At 34.6% G+C, this 26,378-nt stretch overlaps 1 protein-coding gene across 1 annotated transcript; it reads left to right on the top strand.

The window, feature by feature from the left end:
* The first annotated feature begins 796 nt into the window (after positions 1-796).
* On the top strand, positions 797-18,836 carry LOC138702726 (prisilkin-39-like). The gene is made up of 5 exons (XM_069830036.1): positions 797-844; positions 4,319-4,373; positions 8,000-8,191; positions 11,001-11,255; positions 17,130-18,836. The coding sequence occupies exons 2-5, from the start codon at positions 4,326-4,328 to the stop codon at positions 18,609-18,611; spliced, it is 1,977 nt and encodes a 658-aa protein (XP_069686137.1). The 5' UTR covers positions 797-844; positions 4,319-4,325; the 3' UTR covers positions 18,612-18,836.
* The last annotated feature ends 7,542 nt before the right edge of the window (positions 18,837-26,378 follow it).

Genomic DNA, 26,378 nt, shown 5'->3' with positions numbered 1-26,378 from the left:
TAGGTGATATTTTATACTTTCAGTGTCAACTATCTATGAAAATGGTAAACTGAGATTACGTAATGTTACATTAAATAGCTCTTTCCTTAAAGAAAACAGTAAATGCATATGTCAGGAACTGAAAATATAAAATACCCGTTATACAATGGACATATGAGGTTCATTAAGTCTCCGAATACCCTAGATAGTTGGCAAAGGATGTCAAATTAAGAATTTAAATTAACAAACCTTTGAGAATTGCTAAAGTAGGGCAAAGAAAGCCCTTTATTTTATGCAGTCCAGCTGCAGATTTTTTCTCAAATACGGTTTTACAATTCTATAAAAAAAAATGAAAACAGTGTATTTCTTACTTCAGATTTCTGTACAGACGACTGTGTGATGCATTTTCAGCTATTTTTTCAGCCGTATGTACCAATACCACACCTCAGCACTTCGTGAACATCCACACATTAAAGTAATTACAAGTTTTCTTAGAAAGCAGTTATTACTGCTTTCATTATTATATGTTTGTTTCCTTCTTCAATTTGTATTTATCTCGTGATGACCACATGTGAATCCAACCTCCAGAATGTTATTACATGAATTATGCAACATCCCCATGGCTTTTCCCTCCTATTTTTTTTCATAGTAAAAGGGAGCATATTCTAGGCCAGCGGGTGGGGGTGAAAATAGGTACACAGCTACGTGAAATACTGTGCAATGTGGGCGGGGATGTTAATGATGATGATTCCTACGTGTTGTGCCAATTTATATATAACCCCGTGATTACTATTAACAGCTAACAAGTCTTGTTGCATCCTCTGCACCAACAATATCGACGGCAGAGGAGATTCGCCTGTGGAAGGTATCGGTGCGGTGTGCATTCAACAGTGGATTACATTCATTATTTTTCATAGAATACTCTCTTTGCAATTATTCAGTTTCAAATTGACGTATTACACTACAGTGTCTAACTTATTTTAGATATAACTTGTGAAAAATATATAGGGCCAAATGTTGACTTTTCGTATAGCAAGTATTATACTTTAACTGGACGGAGTTTCGCAATAATATACCAATCGACAATCTGAAACAAAAAGAGATATTTGCATAAATCTGTTGATGGCAGGCTAATTTAACTCGGAAAAAATCAAGAATCGCGATAGGCTATTTGAATTTTACTGCTATTTATAAGCAAAAATTAGTTTATTGCATAAAATTCATTTATTTATTTTGCTTTGAAATATTAATTCAACTGGTGGTCTCTTATTAAAAATCGGTTAGCTTTTTGGTATTATTAGTACTATTTTTTGTAATAATATGAACGTTATAATATCTCTTGCATAAAATTTTATATAGCAAACCAGATTTATTTCAATGGCCAATATCTCGAAACAGGTTTTTGGCGCTTAGTCTATTATTGCGTAACTCCGTCCAATTGTTCTACCTTCAAAAATCTCTTTCCGAATTTTAAATAGACGATTTATAATCTCTACGTTTTCTGGAACAGTAGTTTATAGTTTGTGTTTGTAATTTTTCCTTATACTCTTTCAATTAAGTTAAAAAATATTTAGTTCGTGTCTTATCTCTGTACTCTTCACCCGATATCTGAATTATAACAATATTATCCGCGGTTGCTGTCGTCTGTGAACAATGACTACTTCGTGAACTTCCAATATTTTTTTCTGATTACAATATTCTTATATAAATTGTGTTGACTTCCTCTCGCTTAATAGCGTTAAAGGCCTATTTTATCATTATTATTATTATTATTACTTAATTGGTATTACTATTTTATTTGTATCATTTTTCGTCGCTGTTATTATTATCATTATTATTATTATTATCTAATTATTATTGATGTCCATATAAAATTTATGTAAATCGTAACTTTTGCTGTACTGGGCTATACACGAGCATGACCTCATGCTCATTTCGGGTAACTTTAGTCTGAATCACAGCATTTAAACGAAAATTTTGAATAAATTTGAAACAAATTCGAAATTAGGATCGCATAACTTTATTTCAATAGTTGTAGTTCTGCCTAAATAAGTTCTATTAACATTTAAATTTAATAACAATAGTTTTTATTTCAATGAATTATTCCTGGTTACTCAACTGTGTACTTTCTATCCTGAAATGATAACATTGGAACTCTGAGAAATGTTACATGGTTTTATGACTTTAGAACAAGAGAGATGGATGCAATACAATAGCAACAGTAAGCGTCTACAATTTTAGTTGATTGTTACGATTGTGTGACTGTTATTTAGCTTTGATTTCTATACAGGATGAATTGGATATTTACATTAAGATTTTGCTGTAAGTAATGTTGCAAGAGTTTTTCATTTTGTTGATTATTTCAGAGCGCGAAGTGCGAGTGAACTTATCTAAATTAAATTAAAATTTCGCATTACATTTAACGAGATTACTTCGTGAATATAATAATTAACTAATAAAATGAAGATAATGACTTACATGGCATATAACGTCTCGTTCGTAAAGAAAGAATTAAAGTAAAATACTCTAACTACATAATGTCTTTTTGCCGTGTTTTATAATAATTATGATCATTTACGTACGTAATTCGGTTTTGCAGGATATTTAATTTTATTCGTTGATAATCTTATTAAATTGCACTCGTATGAAACAGCACTCGTACAATTACTACAGATAATCCTACGGGAATTGTGTAAACCTTAAGATCCTGTATGGTATACGACAAAAATTACATGTCATAAAATGAAGTTACATAGAAACAAGTATTCTCAAGTTTAGTTCAGTGTGAGATATGGCTAACTGACCACGGTGGGACACCAAATATATAGTGCATACATTTTATCTTTCTACGCTCGCATATGTATTGCTGCAATGTACACTGCCGCGTCCGCTCTACAACCGCGAGCGTGGAAAGATAAAACGTATGCACTATACAATCATAGAAATAAAATCCAAATATCCTTCCACTTTTTGTTTATGAAAGGGAAAAGGTAACTTCATTCCTAAAAATAAAAGTACCAACAAATAAGCATACTTTTCAAATTAAAAGTTTATGAAATTGACAAGTAATTTCTCTTGCATCATCATCATCATCATCATCATCATCATCATCATCACCGCTACAGTAGTTACACATCTCGAGCATCATCTTTTTTACTTTATTTAACGGCGCTGTATCAACTATTAGGTTATTTAGCTTCGTAGCATCATCTTCATCTCTCAGCACCTTACTGATTTATACTGCAACGTGTCCTTAGTGATTCTTGCTTTTTCTATACTTAATGCGCATTCATATAAATATCGTCTTTATTTCTGCAATAACTCCTATGTGACATAGTTATCGATATTCAGTTTTTTTCTCTATTAAATAATTTAAACAGTGATAAAGCAAATAATAAAATCTCCTATATGTAATTATATTGCTTTGTTTCGAAAATGTAAGAATTCACAGTCTCCTATGTACAGCTGCCATAGAATGAATAAAATGCGTTTTTCTTCCTACTGAAAAATGTTATATTTTGCACAAGGAGTTACTACAGGAACAACGACGATATATTCCTTTGATATCTCTGCATTCAATATAATCATCTATTTCCTTATTCTAATATTGCATATTTGTTACATTACGTACATTTTCTCCTAAAATCTCATTTCAACTGCTTTTACTGCTAATTTTCTGCACCCTGTTCACAGCTCAATTTTCTAATTAAATACACTTTATGACTGCTATTCTAAGAACTCCCTAGAATTTCATAACGATTTAACTTGTAGCTCTGGTTCTTAACGGGCATTTAATTGTTCGAGATAGTGTGAAGTTTATAATTTAATTCTTAAAAATATTTCAAGTTTTAAGAATATCGTATATATTAATTTATTAAAGCTTTTAGCTATTATATAACTCCATAACTCTTTTATAGTTACTTTAATGCTAATGATAATTATTCTCGGGCATACATTTTAATTTCTGTTGATTTATTTCAGTTTCTCTCCTTTAGTAGATATCTTTGGGGTCTATTCGTCTTTACCTTATAAGAAAAATATTCTCCTAGATATAGTAAATGTATTCATTTCATTCATTCCTGGTGTTCTACACAAGGGCAGGTCTTTCACTGCAAACCCAGCATTCTCCAGTCTCCTATTTTCTGCCTTCCTCTTTGTCTCCGCATAAGATCCATATACATTAATGTCGTCTATCGTCTGATATCTTATTCTGCCCCGAACTCTTCTCCCGTTCACCATTCCTTCCAGTGCATCCTTAAGTAGGCAGTTTCTTCTCAACCAGTGACCCAGCCAATTCCTTTTCCTCTTTCTGATATAGCTCATTATTTTATAATTTCAGAATCAACATGATAAAGTGGAATATACTTATGCTGTGTACCATCGGATTAGCCCAGGTAAGGAACATGTATCCCAGTTTTATTAAGTGTGGAGTGTTAAAATAACCTTACTGTTATTTTTCAATTGTATATTAAATTTTAAACCCTCAGGCTTATATGTTAACGTCAATATTCATTCAAATTCTTCTAACGTTACTATGAAATTAAATAGACGTTTCCTGAGTCTTGCACATTAATCTGACTTAAATATGTGTGAAATTGTAATCACCTATTTTTAAATATTAATAATATCATTATAATTTTCCCATCTGGAGACGAAGATAAATTCGAAGTATTTCGTGTAAGTTACATCACTACAATGACAAAAGTACAAGTTACAGCTCTTTTAAAATTTTATTGCTTTCGTCTTCATTTACAATGTACATATTTCTTGAAATACAAATGTGGTAATATACACTGAAATAATACTTAGATTTCGCTGTTAACTGTCAGAAAATGGGTGGAATTTTAATTCTCGAAATTTCATTTTACCTTCTTTGATAAACGAATCTATTTGTTTTGAAAGGGCAGCAATCACTAATTTTCCAATTTCTACTTTTTTTTTATTTTTGTCTTTCCAGACATAGATCTATTTATTGGTGTTGAAAGGGCATCGAATAGTTGTATGTACAACTTAAATATATGGACTCAAAAACTGGGATTGTTTTTGAAAGGGCATCAGTTATTATCTTATGTCGTTTTAATACTACAAGAAGATAAAAGTTTGGATTGGAAGCGAAAATAATCCAAGAAAATAATTCTTAAACTGATTCACTTCATCTCTGAGGAAGCTAAAAAGGGTTAAGTCAGAGGTCACACAACTATCAATGCCCACTACGTCCACAGTTTTCAGATCACACTCCAACGGCAGCAAGTAATCCATATGACACAGAGAAAGGCAGCTGGGAAAGAATCTATTAAATCAAGTAAAATGAATGTAAAACTTTTTGAAAACTTAAAAATTTTAAAATGTTAAAATTGTTAAAAAGATAATATACCTTGTATGACGTACGGCAGTAGTACAACAGATGCTAACGGAGACACGATACCAATGTCGAAACGGTGCCCTCCGTCTTACAAAGTATATTAACTTTTAAAAACATGTAAATACGACTTTTATATCATGTTGACGCTATTATTAATAGGAATTGATTTTAAATTATTCATATACTTTTACTTCACAACATTAATAAAGAATACTACACGAAAATAGTGAAACTACAGTTTATATGGTATTCCACAGCCTTCCTTATTATTCATGGATGCTGTCATCGCTACAATCGATGTAGGCCTATACGGCCAGTTACGTTTCGTCATATTCTTTGCAAAACGTTTCGTTATTATTAAATTTATGTATATTCTGTTTGAAATCCGTGTTCAAATTATAACATCACAGTGCGTATATTAAAAAAAATGCTTATTTTATAATCCGTCTATCATTACCTGAATACACGTGTATTAAATTAGAACGCAAATTATTTCATTTTATTGTATTTTCACTCTTGGAAATAGCTAAATACTTCAAGTAAATAATGATCCAAGTGCCATTTTTAAACTTTTGACGAAAATTAGTCATAATACAGAGTGTTTCTAAATTAGACCGACAAACTTTTGGATCGGATAGATAACATTATTTCAAACAGTTTTTGTTAAGGAACCCAGGGGCTGCGACACTTCCTTTCAGAGCAAGAGGGGTTTATGTCATTTCATGGTCCGATCGTACAGGAAGGGATGGAAGTAATTTTTACCTGGAAAGTGAATAAAGAAATCATTAGATATTACAGGCACAATTTATTGTGCCCAAACATACAGAAAAACACAAAGAAAACAAACCTAATGAAAAAGGAAAAACACTCTCTTCAGTGTTAAATTAACAGTATGGATCCATTACTTTACTGTCTCATCACTACAACGAGTGCTAGAACACACGTCCATTGACTTCCAGACAAGCATTGCATCGATGCGACGTGCCATACTTTGCCGTACTCTTGCAAAGACGCCAGGCATTTTCCTGATTTCAGCTGCCGCGCAGACTATGCGTGCTGCAAGGTGTTCTTCAGGGTCAGCAGGGGTTCCTTAAACCACAGACTCTATGTGGCCCCACAAAAAGAAATAAAGTGGAGTAAGGTCAAGTGAGCTCGCCGGCTGGGCAAGGGGCCCATCTCGACCTATCCAGTGATCGCCGAATGTAACTGTCAGATGATTACGTACTTTTCATTCCCTTGTTTGCCGTAGTTAAAATTCAATGTTTTGTAAGCAAGGAAGACTTGTACTGTACCGAGAAGAAGCAGTCAACAGAATGAGTGGAAGAATGATACCGAGCACAAAACGTCAACAGACCGAATGGAAGTAAACAAACTTGCCGACCTCTGGTAGTAATAATATTTGGTTACTGCATGATACCGAGCTCAGGGAATAAATAAACCGTGTCGAAGAATGATGAAGTTAGGCAGCAATGAAAGAGGCCTTTATTAGGCTGGAAAAGGCAACAAGAAAGATGCATTTACAAATTATTGAAGAAAAAACAAAGTATATGCCAGTCACGAGAGCCAATATAAATGGACCACCTTACTTGGAAATAGGCTCTTTTAAATTTGAAACTGTCCATAGTTTTATCTATCTTGGCTCTGAAATTAACAACAAAAATAATGTTAGTTCTGAAATAAAAAAAAACTAATATTATCTGCCAATAGATGCTTTTATGGTCTTAGAAGACATATGAAATCTCAAATTATATTTAGGAATACAAAAATTATTATGTATAAAACTCTTATAAGGTCTGTACTATCTTACGCATCTGAGACTTGGCCAATGTCGAAGTCAGATGCGACAGTATTATGTACATTTGAAAGAAAGATTCTTATGCAAATCTTTGGACCAGTTAGAGAAAACGGAACATGGAGAAGAAGATATAATTTCGAACTGTACAGATTATATAATGAGCCGGACATTGTTAAATTTATAAAAATAAGAAGATTGGATTGGGCCGGGCATATTGTGAGAATGCAAGATGATAGGGTTGCGAAGAGAGTTTTTAAATTTATTCCAATGGAAAGAAGGAAGGTTGGGAGACCGAGATTGAGATGGGAAGACTGTGTGATGGATAATATCAAGACTTTGGGTGTTAGAAATTGGAGAAGTTTGGCATTGGATAGGGAGGAATGGCGAAAACTTCTGAAGAAGGCCAGGGCCCATGAAGGGCTGTCGTGCCATTGATGATGATGATGATGATGATGATGATGTTGATGATGATGACGAAGAATGATACTGTGCTGACTGAGTAAACAAACTGGGTGGTAGCATTAAATACCTCTTGCACTGAAACGAAGTGTCCGAGCCCATGGGTTCCTGAACTAAAAGTGTTTGAAAGAAGATTATCTATCTGATCCATAAGTTTGTGGGTCTAATTTAGAAACACCCTGTATATTGAAGCTATTGAAACATATACGTTCTACCATATATGAACGAAGAATAAAATGATAAATGGACGAGTCGGACTTCGATTCTTATTTATGTTATAGTGCCAGGTACATTAGTCTACTTGTTATTCCAGTAAATATACAATTTTAAAGAAAGTGGCACTTACATCCTTATTTACTTCAGGTATTCAATTGTGTTTAAATGCTCACTCTTGTCTTTTTAAGGCACAACTCGGACCTATTCCGAACGGACCGCAGTTCGTGGATGGCGACGACCTGGAGGGTATTATAGGAGACGAGATTCCCGGAATTGCTGGAGTGGATTATCCAGTTCTAGCCCAAGTGCCACCCACAGGTTTCAACTGTGAAGATGAACCTTTCCCTGGATATTACGCCGATCCTCTGGCTGGTTGTCAGGTACTACAATCCATCCATGAGATTATGTTACCATGATACAAACTTACAAGCTAGGAACTATATCATTAAATGCGACAGTTTGTAGTACGTTCACATACTGTAGAAGCAACAACAGCGACATAAAATCAAAAGCATGCTATTATTATCATTATTATTATTATTATTATCATCATCATCATCATCATTCCTCTCCCGTTCAAATTCTTCACTTTATTCATAATTACTTCCTTCATTTTCATGCTTAGATAAATTTTACTAGAACTGGAAGAGGTGTGCCTTTGCCTAATCTGTATGCTGCTTCTTTGTGGTCTTCTCTAACATTTAAATTGAATAGGTCCCAGCACACGTTGTAAACTGAACCACACGTTTCCTCTCCTTATTCATGTCTATCTTATACTCGTATTATTCCGAAAATTATCAAATTCTTCTTACAATGGTTAAATTCTAAATACCGTCAATTCCGGTTATAGTGAACCTTTGCGGACTTGCATATTTCGTTCACTATATCCGAGGTTCACTAAATCCGAAGTGTCTCCCCTAACCTCAAATGACAGGAATGAATGAAACTGTGAACAAGAAAATAAAGTACTATACAGTAATTACAATTTTTAATTTTTGTGGAATAGATTGCACTGTATACTATTACTCATAGTTGATTTACTTAAACTATGCTAACGACCCATGTCCGCTCGCAAGACACCACTCATAATGTTCCGCCTTATCTTCCAAAGAAAACACTTTAAGCTTCGACGTTTTTATACAGTACATTCACTGTTCGAAACACTAGAAACCGACTGATCAGGTAGAAATGACATACGCTGTTATGGTGTGACTGCGTGCTCAGCCTTGGAATTTCCTGGGTCACTTAATGGAAACTGGGAGGGGGTTGATGGAGTTTGAAAGCCATCGGAATCTTACCTTCATTTATACTCTGGACATTATGTCTGCCCCCTTTTAATAAAAGAAGGCAATTTCATTTTCCGTTGTTTCGATGCTATCCATCGTAATGGAAATGTTTCTGAGAACAAAAGGCAATCTCGTGACGGTGGAGGATTAGAAATAACAGTAGAGTAGTGCCTAAGAACAGAATGTCAGCCCTTCGACGGTAGAGAGAGGCAAGGTCGTCACATGATGCCTGGATTTACAGTATAGCTCACTGTCTAGGAATCACTAATCTTACCCTTGTCCTTTGACTATAAAGGAGTAAGAAACTTATAATGTTGTTCTCAACACATTCTTACAATTATATACGAGAAGGTCTGACTTCAAATAAGAATTTGTCAAGATAACAACTCTTGTAACTTCAATTTTTAAGGTTCACTATAACCGAAGCGAGGGTTCACTATAAACGGAAATACTAATGTACTTTTTAATGTATGCGGGTCGGGACCACGATTTAGGTTCACTATAGCCGAATGTTCACTATAACCGAGTTTACTATATCCAGAGTTGACTGTAGTTTAATTTGTTTTATATATTTGGTTATTTTCCTCTTCAATCATCTTCGTGTTTACTTCAAAGTTTAATTTCATGCTTGCTCTTGCCCAGCTGAAATTCTTTAAATTTTTTATAGGTATATTTTTGGTTGGTTTTCCTGAAGCCAAGCTTCAATACTTATCTAATCACTTTCTTTACTTGACTCGTTCTCTGGTCTTGGATTCATTTCGAGATCTACAAAATTATTAACAGAACTGCTGCAACTGCTAATTTCAATTAATCTTTTACACGGAATTCTCGTCTTGTTGCAACTTCTATTATTCAATCCTCCAAGTCTTCATATGTACACATTTACATTTAATTATATCGATATCCATCTTACTTCTCTATAAGAATGTTATTAAAAAATCCTCCGGTCAGCAAAATAATACAATATAATGAACAATGCAAACATCTATACCAACTCAACAGTTACTTTCTATCATAAATTTGCAAATCAAAAGCAAGATAATTTAACTAGGGCTGCCAACGCTCCCGTATTTCCCGGGAACTCCCGTATTTTCCCCAAATTTGAACAGACTCTCGGCTCCCGTATTATTCTTTTCTTTGAGCATTTTTCTCCCTTATTTTTGCATAATGTAATTTTTTTTATTCTAAACATTTGATTTTGCTGTGAATGATTGTTGTTTATATAATGAGTTTTGTTGTTCAAGAGATGCATTAAAATGTGCAGTATTTATAGAATGTAATGCTTGCCAGAAATGGGTTTTAGTGCTCACTCGTTTAAAATCAGAGTTAATATTATAAATTTGGAAAAAAAAAAACTGGCTAGTTTTGTTCTAAGCATACCAAGCAGTAATGCTCATATAAAGAGGATGTTTTATCTCATGAACAATAATTGGACAGGTGTTCGAAACATGAGCATGGCACATTTAATCAAATCAGAGCTGAAAACTGCAATCGACTTCAACGGTTACGCGAGATAAAATCTGTCTCAAAATGCTCTTAATTTAAGCCTAGCTGCAGAAGTGAAGAATAAAGTTGTTTTTTAGTAATTGAACCGAATAATTTGTCTATTTTATATGTGAAATTTTGTCAATTCATTAGTCTCTCTTATTTTCTTCAAAAAAAGTTGGCAACCCTAAGTTTAACAAAACTAGATCTTGGCATAATACCATCTGCAAATTTTTTTTGTTTGTCAGTTAACAATATGAATATATTCGTTACAATAATATTATGAACAACATATTGCAGACATGTAAGTACCTTAAAACGTATTGCAGTATCTTTACTTAAAGTCCACAATATCTGAATTTTGCTAGAAATCAAACTTTTTCGCATTTTAAATATATTTCATTGTATGTTTCTGCAGGTCTTCTACATCTGTCAAAAAGGTGGACGGGGCACTGGATTTCTATGTCCCAATGGAACGGTGTTCAACCAGGAATTCCTGGTGTGCGACTGGTGGTATAATTTCGACTGCGACAATGCCATCAACTTCTACGGTGTCAATGCAGAGGTAGCACGTGCCATGGGGGATGTGGACGTGAACACAGCCGCAGCTCTTGCGCAGCGGGTTGGAATTGGTAACCCAGCAGCCATCGCTTTAGCCAAACAGCGCGCCCAGGTAAGCTTGTTAGTGGCAAAAGGGAAGGTGTGCGAAATCCACGATCGCGAAAGGTCTAGCAATCTTCAACTTCTAAATAAAAAAGGCGGTATATGCAACTGTGAATCTTAGGATTTTGAGACCTTGGGCCAGATATATTTTTTTCACGCATCAAATCGTTTACAGTATCATCAATTAGGTTTTATGTACCCTTAATTAAAATTATTATGAATGTGTTTTATCACAACTTACCGAGGGGAAAAAGGAATGTGTTACTTGCGTAACACGAAATCAGTAATAAATCAGAAGCAGTAATTTACTTTAAGGGGTTAGGTACAGCTTAGAGCAGTAAAATTCTGGAAATATTAAACATTTTTTCCTCCATTACTGTAACTTGTACAAAAATGAAAATTAGTATGTGTAAAACACTGTGCTTCTGCTATATGAAACAAATATTTTTACGATTAAAAAAATTATTTACATTTTTTTTTCAAAATTCAGTTCATTGTGCAGTGATGAAGCTTTTCCCTCATAAATAAAAAACTATCTATCCAACATTCTGTGATGAAATTTTTTGTATTTATGCATGCCATATCTACAGTATGATGCAAGATCACTTTGATAGATTTTCTGATAAAAAATAAATTTCTTTAAAAATGGTCAAATATCAGTATTGAAGTATAACACAAAATAAAAAAGTATTATTTATTAAGGAATGTAGTTAAAAGAGCATGATATTCTAAACATGACTTTCAGCAATAAAATAAAAGAGAGAGAACATGAAAAAGTTCACAAGTTTATGAGCTATGAGGGAAACGCTTCATCACTGCACAGTGAACTGCCAACATTTTGAATTTTGAAAAAAATTGTATATAAATATTTTTTCAATCTTAGAAGTATTTTTTTCATATAGCAGGACACTATTTTATGCATATCAATTTTCATTATTGTACAAGGCACAGTAATGAAGAAAAAAAATGTTGAATATTTCCAAAAATTTCACTGCTGTAAGCTGCACCTAACCACTTAAAAGAAAAGAAGAAAATCAAAAATAGGTTAAACTTCCGGTTACAGTCAATTCCAATTATCTGGACTACTTGGAGACTGTCATGATCCGGATGTGCGGAAATCTAATAATTCAATCAAAAATGAAAATCAGTAAATAATTTCGCTTTTACATAGATTATGGGACAAGAAATAGGATTTCCAATTAACATTTTCTGAAAAAAACTACATGTAAATTGCGGTTTCAAGCCTAGCAACCCAAGCAAGTGAAATCTCCCCTAGTTCAATTAGTACACCCAAGCAAGTGAAGCATAATTGCTCCTAATGCAGTAAAGAAGGCAAGACCTGTCCTGTGATCTTATCATGTCCCGTGGCTATATCACTAATGAGTATGGAGGGGTAAGATATGTTTCAGGCTGGTATTCATAGTCGACACTTTCGATTAAACTGTTCTTTGGAAGACGCAAAGTATCACTTTTCCGTTGCACAGTCGACACTTTGGTGTAAAGGAACACTTTGGATGAAAGTGTACTTCCGACCACACTTTGAGCCGAAAGTGTCACTTTGTAGAAAAATGGCGGACATCTTGGAAGTTGTTGAATTATTTATTAGAACGTGCGGAAGAGGTGGCACAATTAATGGACAATGTACGAAGGAGCTACATTAGGGATAGGACTAAAGACAATCCCGTGGAATTTTATGATACAGAATTAAAAAAAACGGTTCCAATTTGATAAAGAAAGTGTTATTGAGATTGCTCATCTTTTCGATGACCGGTTGACAAAAACGAATAACAGAGTTTTGCCAGTGCCTCCAATAATACAGTTATTGACTGCATTAAAATTATACTAGTGGCTTGTGCAGCAAATGCTGCAAACTGAGTCCATAAGAAGTTCAAATAAAAATTGTTCAGATTTGTTTTCAATGAAGAATACCAGAAATTTTGAAAGTTATTTGCTTCCATAATAGTGAAACATACTCCCTCTGAATGTTTTTTTTATACCAAACACTTTTCCTTGAACCTATCCGTCAAAGTTCTTGAGTTTCAATGCGAAATCGCAAGTAACAATGTCAGGACGATCAGCGAGTTTTTCATGTGGGAGTAATGCACAAGTCATTGCGGATTGTAGCGGAAAGTTAAGAAAATGTCAGGTTTGCCATGCTTTGAACAAGACTTAGCATCTTGGTATAGCTGCTACATGTTTCGTGAACTACTCTGATATGTAGAGAGCAGAATCACTTTTTCCAACTAAGAGATCTTGCTGAGGTGATGAAGAGACTACAAAATCTTGTAGGCCTCTTATTTTATCAGTAAGTAATACTTTTTGGTCTTTTCTCACGAATTGAGATTTTTGCGCTTCCTTCAGACAATATTGATCTACCAAATACTGCTGGATTAATTTATGTAACAGTGAATGTTATCCCGTATATTTTCAGTAATATAGGCTGGTATGAGGAATCTATTGCTGAGATGCGGAAAATGAGGCGAATGGTATGTCAGAGTTGTAGAATCTTATATGCGCTCTAAATAAAATTGTTCTTCGTAAATCGTTAGCAGATTCAATGTTTCATTCGTTGCTGGTTGCGGGAAATAAACTTATTCATCACGGTAGCAAGAAGTGAAATGGCCTGCTATTTTCTCTACAACAAAATATGCTTGGGATCGATCACAAATCTAATCGATTAAACTAAAGAAATATGAAATTAATTTCGATGTAGTTTAAAGACGCAGCTAAAATAGGAAACATGACTCAATTACTACTAAGGAAAATTAGGGAAACAGACATATAAATATCTATATCACACCGCCATTAAATATATGAAAAATACCCACACCACTTGATTAATAACTTTAAAAGTATTTCATTTTTTATAATAATATTGTTACTTTACTAAGTTTTATAGTTTTATAGTTTTATAGTTTTCAGTAACATATATATATATATGTATATATATAGCCGTTAGTCAGTAAATTATAGAAATGAAGATCTAATATAAAATATTCTTTCACTGCGTCTACTTATATAAAACCCCAAAAATTTTCACTCTCATATCATCAATATAGCATTGTGTGTTGCATTAACTATAATAATATTTCATTTTTAATGGTAACGTCATCAAACATTCTCAAGTTTTGTAGTTCTTAATATCCAATACACGGCTGTACTCGGAAAACTATAGACCAGAGAATCAGACCTGTAAATTATTTTTATACGTTAACAAAAAATTACACAAATGAAGATCGACATATTGGCATTCTGATGTGAAAGACTTTGAGCCATCTGAACTCTAAATATGTCAGCAATCCTGCAGGTCATGGCCTTCGTGTAATAATCATTGTTTATTGTAGTGTGTGTTTTGTTTTATTCTGAAATGCAATTAATTAGTTCTCAAAACTGACGAAAGATGTATTTTGGAAAATAGGAAAATGATGTAGGAAAATTGACATTTCACTAAAAACTACTATTTTTCTGAAAAACTTTTGCTTCCAAGCTTCAAAATGAGGAGTCATTTATTAAAATCCGTTCAGCCGTTTTTCTGCAATTTCCATTACCAGTTCAAATTATATATATATATACTACAGATATGTACCATACATTAATATCTATAATATTATAATTCAGGTATTTCTGTAGTAACATCCGTATATTTATAACCTCAATTCGATGAAGTGATATGTAGGTATATAGGTTATGCCTACATAACCTATTTTTTTTATTACTGAAACGAATTTTTTAACTTAAATAATATTAAACAAACTTCAATTTAATGGAGGCGTAACTATCTTAAATTAGCATTGAGAGACCTCACGTGCCTGCTTTCTAAGCAGATTCCATAATTATAAAGTTTAAAATGATTTTGATTTTTGTTGACTACCTGTATTTTAAGATAAGATTTATCTTGATGTCGATATAATCGTTACTGCTTTCATAATATATATATATATATATTAATATATATATATATATATATATATATATTTTAATGCCGATAAGCAATACATCTGATATGGCTGCTTCTGCTGAGATACTGTCTCTAGTTCATGTGCAGTCATAACCTCAACATGAAAAGAGTTCTCGTACTATTAGGCCTATTTTGTTTTGCATTGTAGAACAATTTGGCATCCAAAATATTCCTGAAGAGCAGGCAATAATGGAAACAAGGAAAGAGAGAGAAATAATAATAATAATAATAATAATAATAATAATAATAATAATAATAGAAGTAGTAATGTGTTTATTTCATTCTTTTAACTTCTATTCGCTATTCACGAAAAAGACAAAAATGAAAATAAAAGAAATAAAGCGATATATCAATGAAGCAGATACGTATAAAACCTAACGATTTACAAACACAAAACTTAACCTAACTATATAAACCAATAGAAGTTATGAACAAAATCTAACCTAACTATATAAATCAGTGGAACGGATACATATGCCTACAAAACCTAACTTAACGACATAAATCAATGAAAAGGATATGTACAAAACCTAATCTAACTATATAAATCAATAGATCAGCTATGTACTGTACAAAATCTAACCTAATTTCACTAGCAGTATCACTACCTATTTAATAAACTATTATATATCTGAACTGACTGAAATAATCTAATCTATCGGCAACAAAGACTAAAAACTGAAATAAAATAACTATAAATATATATTTTCTTTCTCGAGCGATCAATTAGGCTCCCAACTCAAATCATAAGCATTATAATCTGTGGGTTACACATTAATTTTTTATTGTTTGTTCACTTGTTTGAAAGGCATTGTGGGACTCCTGTTACCAACCCAATTGTAACTCTACACTTTGCTGGTGTAAAGTGACACTTTGTAAAGTGCACTTCTTGAATCGTCTATGAATACCACTAATATGAAAGAGCCACTTTTCTCAAAAGTGTCACTTTGCAAAGTGGTGATATAAAGTGTCGACTATGAATACCAGCCTCAGTCTGAGATGAACTTTCGTGTCAGTAAATTCGTACAATATTAAGCATCATGAAACAAAATGTCTTTATGATAGCTCATTCTTTCCACTTGCGCAAAACTCACATGCCAGGTTTCGCCTCCTCATTTATACTTAATTGCCAGGACAAGAACATATTGCTATTGCAAAAATACATAATTGATATACGATTCAGAAATTTTACTTGCTGCCTAAAATCTATAGCAACGTATCCTCTATTCAGGTATTAAGTTTTTGCACTGAAGACCATTATTTTCAATCATGTCACGCACTGTGATAAAATTAGCCACATCTGAATTGAATCCATGCCATCAGACACTAGCACAATAATCTGCTTGCAAGGATTTAGTTACAGAATGTCTTCAGTCAATTGCTACAGTTGCTGATGGTTCTTGCACGAAAGACACAAGCAAAATATTAATTTGGCCAAAAAGTGGAGCAGGGAGCAAGTCCGTGGTCAAGGCAACAGACGGATTTTCACTGAATACTCCAATTTCAACAATGTTCTTCAAGTTTAATAAAACAGCACTAACATCTTCATCTTCCTCTATGATCTAGCGTTTTACTGTCCTATAGTTGGTGCTGTGAGGTTATCCAGTTTGCAGCCAAGTGCATCAACAAGTAACGAAAGAAACTGGAGGTAAATAAGAAGCTAAGATTTCCTTGTGACGTTCAACAATTCTCATTATCATTCATTACGATTACAACGTAGATCCATGCCTGTGGTGCACTCTGGTTAGTGTGTAATTAGTTTATGCTTCTCGGCACTAGCGACATCTATGAGCACGTTAGTAGAGTCGGGACGAATAAAAGTATTTTAAGGGATTTGCTTATAGACAGAAAAAATTGCAAGTGAGTTTCGACCAACTGATTTCGGAATATTCTCTTCTTATCTAAGTTCCTAACTTTTCTGTACAGGCACTTGGACTAGTCAACCCGGCATTTCCCTCTTCTGTAACCGGTGGCGTCGGTCGTCTTCCAGGAGGCCCCTTCAGAAGTCCAGCATTTAGTAGTGCGCTTGGCAGACCAATTCCTTCTTCACTCCGTCGTCCACTTCCAACTTCGCCAAGTACAGGCTTCCGTGGCTATGGAACGAGGCCCGGATACAATTCACCTTTCGCATACCGTCCGACTGCCCGACCAGGACTGCCCGTTCAGCGGGGTCCAGCTGCAGGTTATTACTCTCCATATTCCCCATACTCCCCTTATAGGGGATACAGCCCTGCAAACAGGCTAGCCGCGGCTAGGGGTCCCGCAAGTGCGGCATTGCCATTCAGAGGTCCTGCAGGTCCTGCCTCTGGTTTCAGACCTATTCCTGGCAGGTTTGGATATCCTACAGTCTACAATCCACTAACAGGCAGATACAGGTACAACCGACCAGGCAGCATTCCTTCTGGAAGAGGTCCTGCAAGTTCATTCGGCAAAACACAAGGAGGATATACATATAACCGTCCTAACGCAGGGCCTGCAACTCCTTCTAGAGGTCCCTCACCAACAAGTTCCCCAGGAGGAGGTTACACTTATAATCGTCCATCTGGAGGACCTGCTAATCCAGCTAGAGGTCCCTCATCCGGAGGCTCTACAGGCGGATACACTTATAATCCTCCAAACAGACCCTTTACTACTCAAACTGCAGCGAGTCCAACTAGTCCTACGTTCACTGGCGGAACTTCGTCCCCTCAAAATGCAGGCCCAACTAGTCCAACATTTAGTGGTGCTTCTCCAACTGGAGGTCCAGGAGGATACAACTACAATCGCCCTAGTCCACCTTTCATCACTCCCTCCACCACAAGTGGGCCTTCATCCAGCACTTCTACAGGAAGACCAGGTGGATATAACACCCAAAATACAGCTTTAAGTACGCCTGCAACTGGGGGTGGTCCATCATCTGTTAGTACGACTGGATCCAACACCGCTACTGGTGGGTACACGAGCTCGGTAGGAAGTGGTCCTTCGTCAGGTAGTACCAACACAGGATCTGAAGGATATCGGTACGATGCTCCGTCCTCCGGAGCAACCGATTCATCCGCCAGAGGTGGTCCTTCGGTAGGAAACTATAACACCGGAAGCGGAGGGTATGCAAGCAATTATAATTCTCCTTCCGGCGGGGACTACAACGACTTCACTTCTCCAGATAACTCCGTAGCGGGTCCCAGCTCGGGAGGTTACAACTATAGGCCTCCTGCAGGACAGTATTCAGGTTCTGGTGGCGGCCCCTCTTCAGGATATAATTCTCCTGTTGGTTATAGCCGGCCCGGAACATCCAGCAATGCTTATAGTTCGCCAGACAACAACATCGGAGGACCTTCAAGCAGCGATGGGGGAAGTGGTCCCCGTGCCGGGAGTGGTGCTTATACACCAAGTGTCCCAGACAGAGGATATCTCCCACCTAGCAAGTAATTAGTTGCAAATTATAACGTAAGACTCGAAGCTATAAGAACGGAACCTGTGAATGTACAACTTGTTTACTGTGCGAATATGTTTGTCAACATAATTGCACTTTTTGTATTTAAAGCTGTAGTAGGTTTAATTTAGTATATAATTTATAATACTGTAGTGAACGCTTTATGTATGTGCATTGTCTATTGTACGCCACGTGGATAATTTATCTTATTTTAATATAAATAAAAAATATTATTGGTTAAATACTGATTCGTTAACAATACCTTCTTATTCATCATCATCATCATCATCATCATTTTTCTTCAGAATTTAGTTCTTTTAACTTGTTCAGTCTCCTCTCAACTTGATGTGCCATTTTTCATTCGCCTTCTTTGATAGTTTTTTCCTTTTTTGATTCACAATTCACGATGCTCTTGGAACTCGTATAGCTGACATCCTATCGATATGATATCTTTGCAATTCTTTTGATACTGTTTTATGATCTCTACAATATTTTCAATGCTTAATTCAGCCCTTATATTCAGCCCTCACTTCTCCTTCATCTAAGAAATTATCCCTATTTACATACCGCTTGCTTCATTTCTCTTTCTTGATCTTTTTAGGACCAAAATTTCGCTGCCATAAAAGAATGTATAGAAACTGCCATTACTTTATAAAATTTCATTGGGGTATCTTTTCGGACTGCTAGGACAAGGGTGCTAGAAAAAGCTGTATTCTAGACTTTGAAGTGTAGAATGGGGAAAAGTGAGATAAATTCAACATTTTATGTGCATAATCGATAAATCGTTAATACTATCACTTCCGCGTTGTGCTGAAATTACTATTTCTATAGTATTGCTTACTCTCTTCCTTCCTGTTTTCCTCTTTTATGTTATTTTCTTTCTATATTGCATAAGCCACTGTCACTGTTATTGTACTATTGAAGTGACCGTTTTAATTGCCATATTTAAGAACATTCCCAGCTATTACAAAGTTGTTCATATAAATATTCACAAATACACATGGCAGCCAGAGACTACATTACGATTTGGAATAATACAGAGCGATCCATGTAAACCTTTACAATTTTAATGACATAGGTTCTGACCCAATAACAGCAAACGTATGCATGCAATCCCTTCTGAATTAAAGAGTAAAGGTTCACTCACAATTAAAATTAAATATAAACGTAACGTGAACATAAGCACATAATGTATGTCATAAACATAAGTCAGGTATCATTCACAATGCAGTTTTAACCTTAACATATATATACATATACGTCTGTGAAAATAAATGATACCGAATGAACAAGAAAAGAGTAGGCCTACCTATTACATAAAAATGGAGAATATTCCACAATGGTGACTGATGATGTAGCTGTTGAATTCATGTTTCTACTAACTACAATGGCTTCATTATATGGCTTTTGATAATTAAAATTAGAGAAACATATGAGGACTACACGGCAAGAAGGATGAATAAGCATTCGAGCACATGATGTTCCTTGTGATTTTCTTGAGCGGAAGGAGTGGTAACCAAGGAGTTGTCCCCTACTCTACTATCCTCTTACTCCTGTAGTAACTCGCAGCAAAGAGTTTCCAATGCATTACTATTTTGTTACGATGTAATTATAGGCTCTATGTTATTTAATGCATACAATTTACGATAGGCTAATAATTAAACTTAATAACTATTATAGTAATATAATATATCGTCGTTCCTGCAATAACTCCTATGTGCAAAATATATAATTTTTCAGTAGGAAAAAAATATATATATATTTATTCATCCTATGGCAGCCTTACATAGGAGACTGTGAATTCTTACATTTTCGAAACAAAGAAATATAATTACATATAGGAGATTTCATTATTTACTGCATCACTATTTAAGTTATTTAATAGAGCGAAAATCTGAAAATCGATAAATATGTCACATAAGAGTTATTGCAGGAACAACGACGATATAAGAGAAGAGAATGAATGATCGAGTTAAAGAAGAAAACCAAATAAATTTTATAACCTAACATAATAACTATTTAAATCAAGCCTTTAATGAGCATAAATTCTTAAGGAAAAAATATTAATATGCTTTAGGTGCTTTGACAATTAATGCATAATATAATAAAGAGGCACTAGATACAGTCATAAAAAATACATTCACATATCAAAACAAAAGTTCATTGACTGTTAACATTATAGGCTTACTTCCTCTTATGAGGGACACTTCTGAAATAATCCTTTGCAGCAGCTAAATTACATTACAGGAAGTATTCTTATAATGTAAAAGTGTTAAAATCTAACGACATGGACTAATTACCAGTGTGTTTGAAAGCATTCATTTCCTTGCATGGGATTTCTTACAAGAGCGTTCAGGTACTACAGAACTCTCTCAAGTCTACAGGTATACTCACTTGCTTACTTACTTATTTACTGTCTTTTAAGGAACCCGGAGGTTCATTGCCGCCCTCACATAAGCCCGCCATTTGTCCCTATCCTGAGCAAAATCAATCCATTCTCTATCATCATATCCCACCTCCCTCAAATCCATTTTAATATTATCTTCCCATCTACGTCTCGGCCTCCCTAAAGGTCTTTTTCCCTCCGGCCTCCCAACTAACACTCTATATGCATTTCTGGATTCGCCCATACGTGCTACATGCCCTGCCCATCTCAAACGTCTAAAGTCTATAGGTATGCCACCTAAAAATCAATGAGGCAAACATCATAATCATCACAACAAAAAATCTGATGTCTTCGAAAGTGTGCTCATCCACATTAAACCATTCAAGGGAGGGAAAAGCCATTATGGTCAGTAAAAAGTGATCAAATATGTCTTCCCGACAATCTTAACATAAAAAATTATGAAATGTATATTTCACAAGCTCGTTCCGATGTGTCTCATGAATACTACAGAAAGATTTTCAACACCAGATTTAACATGTCATTTGGATATTAACGCCGTGACAAGTTTCAGGATGATTTCAAAGTTTATGAAAATTAACTCTCTGATAGCATTGTGTGTTTTCTTCCTACACATAAACATACAGGCTACTCGTAGAATGACACTGTATTTGCTTTGTTTCTGTGTTTACGTACCAGCACAGTCTAGTATATACAGTCACGAAGCTTGAGTTGTGAGGGTACTAGGAACAATAGACTGTGCAGGTACAATTTCGCATTGTCTGTAATGAGGCGATAGTAGCGATCCTAGTGGTTAGCAACTATCTGTGGATGCATATTTACTACGTACTGAGCTTCGTGACTGTATATACTAGACTGTGGTACCAGCTAGGTACGGTCTGCCTTCTACGCTTCATACAACAATGGCATATGACGCTGAATGTTCCGGCAACTCTATTCATCCTTTTTGCCATGTACAGTTCATATATGTAAACGATGGTGGAATCATCCATTGAAGCAGAGGAGAATTCAACAGAGAGAATTTTACAACCTCTTACAGGAAATGAGAGTTGATTATTTTTATGGTGTACAAAAGGATTTGCAGTAGTTTTTTTAAATTAGGCTATTTTACGACGCTTTATCAACATCTTAGGTTATTTAGCGCCAGAATGTGATGAAGGTGATAATGCCGGTGAAATGAGTCCGGGGTCCAGCACCCTAGTTACCCAGAATTTGCTCATATTGGCTTGAGGGAAAACCTTGGAAAAAACCTCAACCAGGTAACTTGCTCCGACCGGAAATCAAACCCGGGTGACCTGGTTTAGCGGCCAGACGCGCTAACCGAGTAGCATTAGTATTAGTATAGTTTAATGTAAATATGAAATGCTACGTTATTAATTTCTCATTTAAATTAATTTAGGTCTACACACTTTTAAAGGATGTTGCGTAATAGCAGTTTTAAGTACAGAATAAGTACAGAAGTAAAGTAATTCTTATACTTGCACAAGATCTCAGGTATTAAATTTAAATTGTTTAAATTTATATATTCTTATTGCGTAGTAGACATAAGACAAATTGGATTATATATTCTTAATTTCAATTCAGGAATGGGCCTCTGAGCACAAGTTCTACTCTTTCAGGGGTGAGCTAAAGTTTTTTTTCTGTTTTATTATATTTTATGTTACAATAAATTATTAGCAAAATAAATAAATAAATAAATAATAATAAAATAAATAAACAAGGACCTTCTGAAATTTCTCTCAGTATTCTATACGAGGTATCGAATTGCACTGATAATATTTAGTAGTTTTTGCGAACGGAATTTGAGTAAATGCAGAGAATAGAGGGAAACGAGTGCCGACAAACAGAGCCATCTCTTCATAGTGTTAGAAACTACGCGGGAGAATATGTGAAAGTTCAGATAGAGTTGGATGATATCGACATCTACAAGAAACCAGTAGAACTACTAAAAAACTTGAACGGATGTCTGATACACCAGAGTTTGGTTAAATTCGTCGCTGAATAATTTATTAGAATGCTACTAAATGTTTATTCCGTTTGAAATTCCTGTTAAAACCAATGTAAAAATATAAAATTTGATTCCAATATCCGAACTTTACATTTGCATAATTCGAAGCCAGGACAACAATGATTTCAATGGAAAGAGTGTCAAATCTAAAATTCTTGAGAAATTGCGAAAGCTTTCATGGTATTTAATCTCGGTTATTAACGATTACACAAATTCAAATTCTATCCTTAAACTTCATAGCGATCGACAGGTAACAGTCAACAAAACTTAAAAAGGTCGCTAAGCCTAGTACTGTTAACAGATTTCGTACCGTTACCCAATGACTGAACACAGGTAGAAGCAAAGAGATGAGTAACACTATTGTTTACAGGTGTAGGTGTCCTCCACTCCGCCCATCACTCAATAACTTGAAAATGAAATCAAACTTGTAAAATTCTTCATTCATTATTGTTTGTACAGGGCCATCATTTTATTTTTACTTCAATTTTTATTGTACCTGAGTTTTTGAATGTACAGCTGTCAAAAAGAAAAAGTGGCCGCTCTCCTGAAACAAAGTTCCCTTCGGGTATCTTCGCTACAATTCGGAGACAGGCGATGTTACATGTTGTTGGACCACGTTGCCTGATATCTACAGTTATAATTGAAGTATTCTGTGTGTTATCGATAGCATAATGATAGCGTTCAGGCCTCTTATTCATGAGGTCCTGCGTTCGACTACAACCACGTGCTTTTTATATTCTTTTTTGTTCTGTTTTTGAGAGACAAACTATACATAATGGCTCCTTTCTCTTTTACGATTATTTTAGTAATTAACATCAGGTTCATTAATATATTATGTCATGACTTTATCATTATGATATTGTGGCTGCAAATGGAAAGAAAAAAGATTTTATTCTCAATAAAAATATCTTTCGTGGCATAAACAAAACAAATTTACTGGCGTCGGCCTTAAAACATTCAAACAATTAAGCGTTCAAAAAACAAAACAAAAAACCGCAATTCAATATTTAGTCTATCTTCCTTATCTCGATCATCTTGCAGTCGAGTGGGCATGGAATTGACTAGTCTTTGCAAATAGCGACTGTTTTTAGACACGATATTCCAGGCATTCTGAACATACATACATAAGTGTTCTGTCCATGGGCAGGTCTTTCATTCCAAACCCAGCAATCTCCAATCTTTCCTATTTTCTGCCTTCTCTTAGTCTCCGCATATGATCCACATATCCTAATGTCGTCTATTATTCTTTTCAACCAGAGACCCAACCAATTACTTTTTATCTTTCTAATCAGTTTCAGCATCATTCTTTCTTCACTCACTTTTTCAAACACAATTTTATTTCTTATTCTGTCTGTCCACTTCACACGCTCCGTTCTTCTCCACATCCACATTTCAAATGCTTCAATTCGTTTCTCTTCATTTCGTCGTAATGTCCATGTTCCTTCCCCATACAATACCATACTCCACACAAAGCACTTCACTAGTCTCTTCCTTAGTTCTTTTTCCAGAGGTCCGCAGAAGATCCTTCTTCTTTTATTAAAAGCTTCCTTTGTTCATGTTTGCAGTTTTCTTGGGAAGGATAGGCCTAAATGCGGTAACATCCCGTTGCTTTCCGCACACCACTATCTCTTTCGCATCTTATTAAATTCCAGGGGGCCCAAGCGTGGAGATGAGGAGAGTGGATTTGACTAATTGGGCCCTCCGGACTTCACCGAAAGTCACGGCAAGGGTTAAATATTAGTTCTATCAGGATATTTGACCCGATCAGAGATCGGGAAATCTCAATTAGCTTTTGTCCCCCGCATCCTGGACTAGCTTCTACTAATCATCAGAAAATCTTAGAGTTTGATTGGGCAATTTTTTTTCGGAAAAGTTTCCACAATTTTGCCCTCGTAGCTCAGCGGACGAACGTCGAAATTTAGATGTCAACGTCTCAGGTTCAATTCCTCGTTACTCCTTTTCATTTTATTGTGGTTCAAGATAGTATAAAGTAATAATACAAAAAGAAAAACTAATAGCAGTATTATGCAACTGGATTTTTCCAAATCTAATATTAAATTTATGTTATTTATATCGCTAAAGAACGATTACAATATAAATAACTTGAATATTATTTATACAGTATCACTAAAGAACGATAACACAATATAAATGATAAATATCGGTTTGTTTAATTAATATAAGATATTATATAATACGTATTTAATTATCTAAATAAAATAACCTATTTTACAAAGAAAGATGTTTGTTTGTGTTATAATAATTACTTACATAAAATACAGATTATTTATATTGCGAAAGAACAATAACAATATAAATAACTTGAATATTATTTTATAATGCTAATGAAGGAAAACAATATAAATGATAACTTGAATATTATTTATACCGCTAAAGAACGATAACAATATAAAAAACGTGAATATTATTCATATCGGAATTTCACAGATTTATTACAGATGTATTTAAGAAATTGTAGAAGAATAGTAATTAGTAACAGTGTCCTATTTATTCTTCTTGGAGCCAAATTTGTAACTTTTAAAAGTGTGGTTACTATGTTGAAGTGTATGTGTTGTAACGGATGCTTGATTTGTTATGTATGTGAGTCAGTTATGTGATGCTTGATGTCGTCGCAATGTCGTAATTATAGTTTGATTGTGTTTGTGTGACTATTGTGTATTAATTTATGATGTATGGTACGGAAATCTGCATATTTGTGTTAAAGAAGTGTTACGTATGTGTGTTGTTAATGTTTTTGTATGTTTCAAATTGATAACTGATATTTGTTTTGCAATCGCAATGCCTAATTTACGGATTGTTTATATTTTGTTTACATCGCGTAAGATAATTTAATTTTCTTTTCCATTTCTCTTTATGCTTACCTTTTTTGTGTATAAAACTATAGCCCTAACATACAGTACATATGTAAAATAGGGCTAACCCCCATTGGAGATACAATAATAATTATTATTCATATCGTTATAAAACGATAACAGAATACAAATGATGACTTGAATTTTATTCATATCTCTAAAGAACGATAACAAAATATAAATAACGTGATATCCATCAAGAACGATAACTGGATATAAATGATAATTTGAATATCATTTACATCGCTAAAGAACGATTAAAAAATAAAATGAAAATTTGAAGAAGGCCCGAACCCACGACCTTTGAATCATTAAACAAGCACTCTACCGCTGGTCTACGAGGAGCAGATATGGAACACTTTCATAGTTCCGGAACTGCTTGTACAAGCACATACATCGTGTAACATAGCCGCGACCTGAAGTGGACTTTGAAAATATTTGCTGTTCACGAGTGAGGCCACTTTTTTTTTTGACAGCT

Source organism: Periplaneta americana, chromosome 7 (assembly GCF_040183065.1).
Source record: "Periplaneta americana isolate PAMFEO1 chromosome 7, P.americana_PAMFEO1_priV1, whole genome shotgun sequence".
In the NCBI taxonomy this organism is placed as follows: domain Eukaryota; kingdom Metazoa; phylum Arthropoda; class Insecta; order Blattodea; family Blattidae; genus Periplaneta; species Periplaneta americana.
This window is presented reverse-complemented; position numbering and strand designations above follow the sequence as displayed.